Source organism: Cynoglossus semilaevis, chromosome 15 (assembly GCF_000523025.1).
Source record: "Cynoglossus semilaevis isolate Cse_v1.0 chromosome 15, Cse_v1.0, whole genome shotgun sequence".
Classification (NCBI taxonomy): domain Eukaryota; kingdom Metazoa; phylum Chordata; class Actinopteri; order Pleuronectiformes; family Cynoglossidae; genus Cynoglossus; species Cynoglossus semilaevis.
Window position 1 is genome coordinate 1,823,880 of NC_024321.1, and position 7,678 is coordinate 1,831,557.

Here is a 7,678-nt window from a genome sequence, read left to right on the forward strand (position 1 = left end):
GGTGTCACCCTTGTGACTTAATAAAGCGCTTCGTCCTCAGAGTGGAGGCGGTGGCAGCAGCCGCAGCAGCAGCAGCAGCAGAAGCAGAAGAGAAATCTGTATCTGCAGAGAGGAGGAGGGTGGTGCTGATGCTGATGGTCTCCTTTTTTCTTCGTGAATTTCATCTTCACCTCCTTCTCCTCCTCCTCCTCCTTTTTTCTCTTTTCATTTGTACACGTGGCGGAGAGTTTCACTCAGTGCTTCCGTGTCGGTGTGAATTACATGCAGATAAGACAGTGAATAATGTTTGATAAGTGACTGGGTTTGTTCCCTTTTCTCGTGGTGATCACAGACAGGTCACAGGCCAGTCTCCTCATTATTCACCCGCACACTGAAATATGGACTCATATCGCAGCAGCAGCGGCAGCAGCAGCGGCAGCAGCAGATTATTCACGTTCATTAGATAAAGCTCTTTTTGACATGTTAATAAATTCACTTTAATATCATCTGAAAAGAACATTTTCTTCCAACATGTATTCTCCGATTCGGCTGGTCATCAGATATGAGTCACAGTCACGTCATAAATAATAATAATAATAATAAAAATTATTTTTGAACCAACAACATGACAAATAACTTTATTTAAAAAATACATCACAAATTTGTGATTAGTAGAAAATAGGAAATATCTAATAGTCTGAGAGCTAAAAATATGCATGTGGTTTTTTTCCCCCTGTCATTTTAACGTCTGTTTGTGTTTTACGTATACTGCGGTGTCATGATTCAAACAGGAGGACATAATGGGCACTGGTAAAAAGCCCTGTGTCTTTCACCTTGTTGCGAGAGGTCGCACCAAAGAAACGGATGAAAAGACAAAAAAAAAAAAAAAAAAAAAAAAAAAACGTTTCTAGTCAACTTCTCGTCGACGAAGAGCCGGGGTGACTCTTGACTTCCGACGTCTTTCAACCAGCTGCAGTGCCCTAACCTGGTCTATAGGTGGCACCCTTGCACCATAGGGGCGGGGTGGCGCGGCGTTGTGCAGTCAGGTGGCAACTAGTGATTGCCGGAGCAGGTGTTGCTGTAGAATAGGAGATGAGAGGACACGGATTTGGACACGCCGTTGCCACGCGGGAGGGAATTTGGTGAACTGTTGTCAGAAGAGAGTGTGTGTGTGAATGTGTGTGTTAGGGAGGAGAGGGAAGGGGAGGGGAGGGTAACAACGCTCACCCTGTTGCGTTTTAAGGAACAAAGATGTGCTCCTGTTGACAATTGGAAAATGTTTATAAAATGCGCAAAACGGAAGAAAAGAACCAAAACAAAAAACAAAAAAAAAAAACAACGCTCACCCTGACTTCCGGTGTATCCGCGCAACTTCAGACGTTAGACATTAAACGCGCAGAAAAGCCTCGTGACGCAACAGGATGCGTCTAATTGCAGTCGGCGCGCGTTTGGATCAACAGCCCCCCCCCCCCCCCCCCCGGACTTTGAAAGGAGGCGCAGTGATGACGATGATGATGATGATGATGATGATGATGATGATGATGATGATGTGATGCTATATTTACCAGAGGTCAGAGTCTTGAACGCACATCAAGCTCTAAACTGTTCCCTTAGATTTACCGTCACTGAGATTAAATATCACTTGTTCCACACAGTTGGAAGAAGAAAAAAAAAACTGATTCTTTTTTTTTTTTTTTTTCCCTCTCCTCCATGCAGAGATTCCTTTTTACCCCACGTTCCGACCTGTGCGCCCCTGCAGTCGCCCTCATCCATCCATCCATCCATCCATCTATTTATCCGCATGAAGAGCAGAGTAGAAACAGAACAGGTAGTTTCTGGCTTGTGTTTCATTGCTTGTGCTCCATCGCCCCTCCCACCAACAGAAACAGCTCTCCCCCCCACTCTCCCTCTCTCTCTCTCTCTCTCTCCCTCTCTAGCTCTCTCTCCCTCAAAAAACCAGCCCTCTTCTCCTGTGTAACCCCTGATTGGCTGAGGGGATTGCGGGTCCTGAGACGGAGCGGTCGCCTGGTAGCTGCGCGTCTTCCAGTGTGCGCAGCGCAGCGAGAGGAGCGCATGTTTGGAGAGGAGAGTCAGTGAGTCGACCTGAAAAAGAGAAAGAAAAAAAAAAAAATCTTGCTGCTGCTCCTTTTCCCCTCTTCAGCTTCTGCCTCAGTGCACGAGTCCTGGATTCACTGCTGCAGCTTCAGCCGCTTCAGCAGCTTCAGCCGCTTCAGCTGCAGAGACCAACCACGTCCTCCCTTCCTTTTTTTTTTTCTTTTCATTTTCATTCACGGATTTTTTTTTCTTCTTTCCTCCCCGGATTGTTTTCCCTTTTTCATCGGAAAAAACAATCACCAGGATTTGTGCAAGTGGAGGAGATTCAATTGCAGATGAAAGACTGACCAAAAGAAATCTGCTGGAAATAACTCTGAAAATTAAGGGGGAATTTTTTTTTTTTTTTAAAGGTGGAACGGCTACTTAAGTAATTTTGCGAGAGAGTCCAGCAGTTTGAAGCCGCGAAAGAAGCTGTTGAATAATTTGGTGTCATCTTCAGAGGTGCAGTTTGTGCCGCCCAGAGAGAGAGAGAGGGGGGGATTTTTTTTTTATCACTGCTGCTTGTACTTAACACCAGCCCAGAACAAGATGATTATCCAAAACCCTCCTGGAGGAGAACCAAACACGGACTTCTGAAGCCACATTCTGTCCGAAATCCTTTGATTTCCCTTTTCTTCTGTTAGGAATTTAAAATTTTTTTTCTGCCAGTGCCACTCGAAATACCGCTGTTCCACCTCTGTGCCGACCTGTGAGAGTCGTGCGTAAGCGCAGCTTTCGCCCGGATTTACCCCGTCCGAATGAGAAGATTGGGCATGTTTTCGCAGATCTGCGGCAGACGAGACGACGTGCTCTGCCCCTGAAAGAGTGGAGAAAAAGAGGACAAAACAACCCGAGGGTGAGAAGGCACTTGTTACAATTCCAACCTTTTTTTTTAACATCATGATTTAGTTTGCGTACGCACGCGCCGCAGCACATTCCTGGACATTTCAATGAGATGATTCATTTGGAGCCCTTTTGCTCTTCTCTCTGACGCACGCATTTCTTGTGCACAATTGTTTAAGAAAAAAAAAACAAAAAACAAACAAAAAAACAAAAATCAACAGGTTCGGGGCTTAAAGAGAGAGAGAGAGAGGGAAAAAAAAGAGACTAGAATGATGGAATTAATTCAATCGATCGCCGTGTTTCTCTTGTTCTGGCTCGGAACCGAGGCGGTGATCAACCTAAAGTATGGAATAAACGAGGAGATGAAGCCCGGCTCAGTGATTGGAAACGTGACAAAGGACGCGCTGAAACAGGGATTTCAGATTGCACCGCAGCCTCCTTACTTGAGGGTTATTTCCAATTCGGAACCGCGATGGGTGGAACTAAGTCCGGCCGGAATCCTTACAACCCAAATGAAGATAGACCGCGATGTGGTTTGTCGGCAGAACCCTAAGTGTGTCATCTCCCTGGAAGTCATGTCTAACTCCATGGAGATCTGTGTCATTAAAGTTGAAATCGAGGATTTGAACGATAACGCACCCAGATTCCCCACCAGCCACATCGACATTGAGATTTCAGAGAACGCGTCGCCTGGTACCAGGTTCCCCCTAGAGGGGGCAAGTGATCCGGACTCTGGGGTGTTTGGAGTGCAGTCGTACTCCATCACTCCGAATGAGCTTTTTGGATTAGAAATAAAGACCAGAGGTGACGGCTCCAAGATCGCAGAGCTGGTGGTGCAGAAGTCTCTGGACAGGGAGACTCAGTCTCACTACACGTACGAGATCAGTGCCGAGGATGGAGGAGACCCTCCAAAGATAGGCGCGGTCCAGCTAAACATCAAAGTGATCGACTCTAACGACAACAATCCCGTATTCGACGAGCCCGTGTACACCGTGAACGTGATGGAGAATTCACCCGTCAACACCGTAGTCATTGATCTGAACGCCACTGATCCAGATGAGGGCACCAATGGAGAGATTGTGTACTCTTTCAATAGTTACGTCACAGAGAAAACCAGGGATGCCTTTAAGATTGACCCCAGAACCGGGATCATCACCGTCAACGGGATTCTGGATTATGAAAACACGCAGATCTACGAGATAGACGTCCAAGCTAAAGACCTGGGTCCGAACTCCATCCCCGCTCACTGCAAAGTGACGGTGAACGTGATGGACACCAACGACAACCCACCTGTCATCAGTCTGCTCTCGCTCAACACGGAGATGGTGGAGGTGAGTGAAAACGCACAGCGTGGCTACGTGATTGCACTGGTCCGGGTGTCGGATAAGGACTCCGGAGCTAACGGGAAGGTCCAGTGCAGGCTGCAAGGGAACGTTCCCTTCAGGCTGCAGGAGTACGAGAGCTTCTCCACCATCCTGGTGGACGGCAGGCTGGACAGGGAGCAGAAGGACACCTACAACCTGACCATCCAGGCGGAAGACAGCGGGCTTCCACCTTTACGCGCCACCAAGTCTCTGGTGGTGAAGGTGGCGGACGAGAACGACAACCCTCCCCACTTCCTGAAACCTCATTATCAGGAGATGGTGATGGAGAACAACCTGCCTGGATCATGTCTGCTGGCAGTCTCAGCAGAAGATCCAGACCTGGGCATGAATGGAACGGTTTCTTACTCCATTGTTCCAGGTGAGATCAAGCACATGGATGTAAACACCTATGTCAGCATTAACCCCTCAGGGCGCATCTACTCCATGCGATCCTTTGACCACGAGTACACCAGGACTTTCGATTTCAAAGTTCTGGCCAGAGACAACGGGAACCCGTCTTTGTCCAGCAACGCCACCGTGAGGATCGTGGTTCTGGACGTGAACGACAACACACCCGTGATGACTAACCCACCGCTGGTCAATGGGACCGCTGAGGTCTCCATACCCAGGAACGCGGGAGTGGGCTACATGGTGACCCAGGTGAAGGCGGACGACTACGACGAGGGCGAGAACGGCCGTCTGACCTACACCATCTCGGAGGGCGACCGGGCGTTCTTCGTGATCGACCAGGTGAACGGAGAAGTCCGTTCCACCAAGATGTTCGGGGAGAGCTCCAAGTCCACCTATGAGATCACAGTGGTCGCTCGAGACCACGGCAAGCCCTCCCTCTCGGCCTCGGCCTACATCGTTGTTTACCTGTCCCCCGACCTGAACGCCCAGGAGCCCATTGGACCTGTCAACCTGTCCCTGATCTTCATCATCGCCCTGGGCTCCATCGCCGCCATTCTCTTCGTCACCATGATCTTCGTGGCGGTCAAATGTAAGAGGGACAACAAGGAGATCCGCACCTACAACTGCAGGTACTGACCCAATTCCTCTGTGTCTGTCTGTGTCTGTGTGTGTTTGTTTCTGCACTGTTGCTGTGCAGCATGGACTGTAAAAGCCTGACTCGGAGAACTGCGGATTATTTAGTTTTTATTTGTTTTAACAGCAATGTGAAAACACAGAACAAAACAACAAACTCAACAATCAATTTAAGGAGAGTGTTTGAAACAAACAACCAGATGAAGTTCTTTATAGGGTTTGACTTCAGAAAAGTCAACATTTGAGTGAGATTTAAATGTATTTTAAATGTGTGATTTACGACATTTGGGACTTCCAAAAGTTACTACCCAGATTTATGACATTGGCGTTACGGCATTTGGGACTTCCAAAAGTTACTACCCTCGATATCATAACTGTGAAATTAAGAATTGAATTTTTTTCAGTTCAAAAGCAAAGTGTTCAATTCCCAAAACTACTGAATCAGAAAAAAAATTCTGATTCAGTACAGTACAGTACAAATCTAAATCTTGTAGTAGGAATCTTGATGTAGGATACATGGCAGATAAGCCACATGAATCTTAAAAAGTAAAACTGTTTCTGCTGATTCGGACGAAAAGCGCGGTTTAATAATTAATGTATTGACTTTTAGCCTTGACTCTTTGACCAACTGACTCTTACATGCATTGCATCATGCAGGGCATGTTTAATCTCTCTCTCTCTCTGTGTGTGTGTGTGTGTGTGTTTGACACACACACTTTGGCCCGCTGTGTCAGACGCTGCTGCAAATGTCTTCAACACGTTTATTACCTGATCATCACCAGCCTGTAATCGTCCCCCGCAATTTGGCCTGGATTATTCAGACCTGTCTACCCTCGTTTAATGATAAAGATTGAATGATAGAATGTACAGTTGACATATATGTACAAATGTAAATCTTAAACGTAATGATGAATATAACTCTATATGGTCTTAAATGTAACTTTTTTTTCGTACAGGCACATCTTTATGTTCATGAGTGGGAACGTCCGCCCCAGCGTTGATTTCTTTCGTCACCACATTACCATCGTAAATTTACATATAGATTGGATTTTTAGATTTAACCCCGAGCCATAATCATATTTTTTTTTTTTTGCTCCAGACATAATTGTGTTAAATTTGAAGTGAAGTCAGGTCATTTTAGGGGTGAGAAAGATAATAAAACTGGGTGCGTTTCGCTCCCATTTATTAAAAAAAAAAATGGTACAGATTCAATTAGCATTTAGTATTTATTCAATTTAGCACACGCAATTTTACTTATATTTTTTTGGTCAATCGTAAAAAAAAAAAAAAAAGGACGTTTTTCAACATGATACAGCAGAAAATAGTTGCAAATGTCAATTCAAATCTTTCAAATGGTGCCTTTTACTTGGATCTGAAATGAAAGATTGTTTGCTTTTTGAAAAAGAAATTTGGCCGTTACACCTGTCTGGTTTTGTTTAGCTTGGTTGAATTTAAGATCTGTTCCCAAACTGAGATCACGTGAAAACCAAAATGAACCAAAATCCTCTTTACTTAAAAATAAATAACAGAAAAAATGGTCAATGTTCCAGAAAATCCACTAGATTCGTGCAACAACAGGGATTTAAAGACATAAAACAAGTAAAACGGTTACTTAGCTGATGGCTAACAGCTAGCAAGACTTTAACAAAATGTAAACTGTAAGTCAAGTGTTGAGTAAGGTTAGCCAAATGTACCTAAAAACTAGTCACAGGATAAGAAAACTTGAATCAACTCAACTTAAATTTCAACATTTCGAGGTAGCTAAAAGCTAGCCAGAAATGCTAACAGAAATTTTGGTGAAACGAAAAGGGTAATTTCGATGAGTCACTGAACGCTTGCTGAATCACTGCTTAATCGCAATTCAGTTGAAATTAATCAACTTCCTTTTTCCTCACATTTGAGTCAAAGCAACAACTTTTCTTTTCTTTTTTCTTTTTCTTTTTTTCTATCATCAAATTCCCTTTAATATTTAAGTGTGAAGTATTTTGCCTCATTTTCCATGCTAAGGAAATATCTTCCAGAACTACTCTGAACTTTCCTCTCCTGGAGTGAGAGCTTCTCCCTTCCTGCTGTGGCTGCTCTAATCAGCCACGTTGTTTTTTTTTTCTGCTTTCAACTCCAATATCACAAGCACTTATCTCCCACTTTATTGCTTGCCTTTCTTCAGTCAGTAAACACCGCGTCCCCCGTCTCTCCATCCCATTCACCAAATTACAATATGGCCACAAAAGTGGAGCGACACCAAACAAAAAACAGCGGACAGAAAAAGACAGAAATTAAGTTATTTACTTCCCACCCTCCCAGTCCGCCCTTTCTAGTCTATGTTTGCGCTACGTAGGAAGAGAATAAAAAAA

General features: G+C 44.8%; 1 protein-coding gene across 2 annotated transcripts in view; it reads left to right on the top strand.

Annotated features, from left to right (window-relative positions):
* The first annotated feature begins 1,944 nt into the window (after positions 1-1,944).
* The window catches only part of pcdh19 (protocadherin 19), a 78,325-nt gene continuing 72,591 nt past the window's right edge, over positions 1,945-7,678 (top strand). For both annotated transcript variants that reach the window (XM_008326488.3, XM_008326490.3), the window contains exon 1: positions 1,945-5,320. In XM_008326488.3, coding sequence (XP_008324710.1) covers positions 3,186-5,320 — 2,135 coding nt within the window. In that variant the 5' untranslated portion in view covers positions 1,945-3,185. The remainder of the gene's footprint in view (positions 5,321-7,678) is intronic.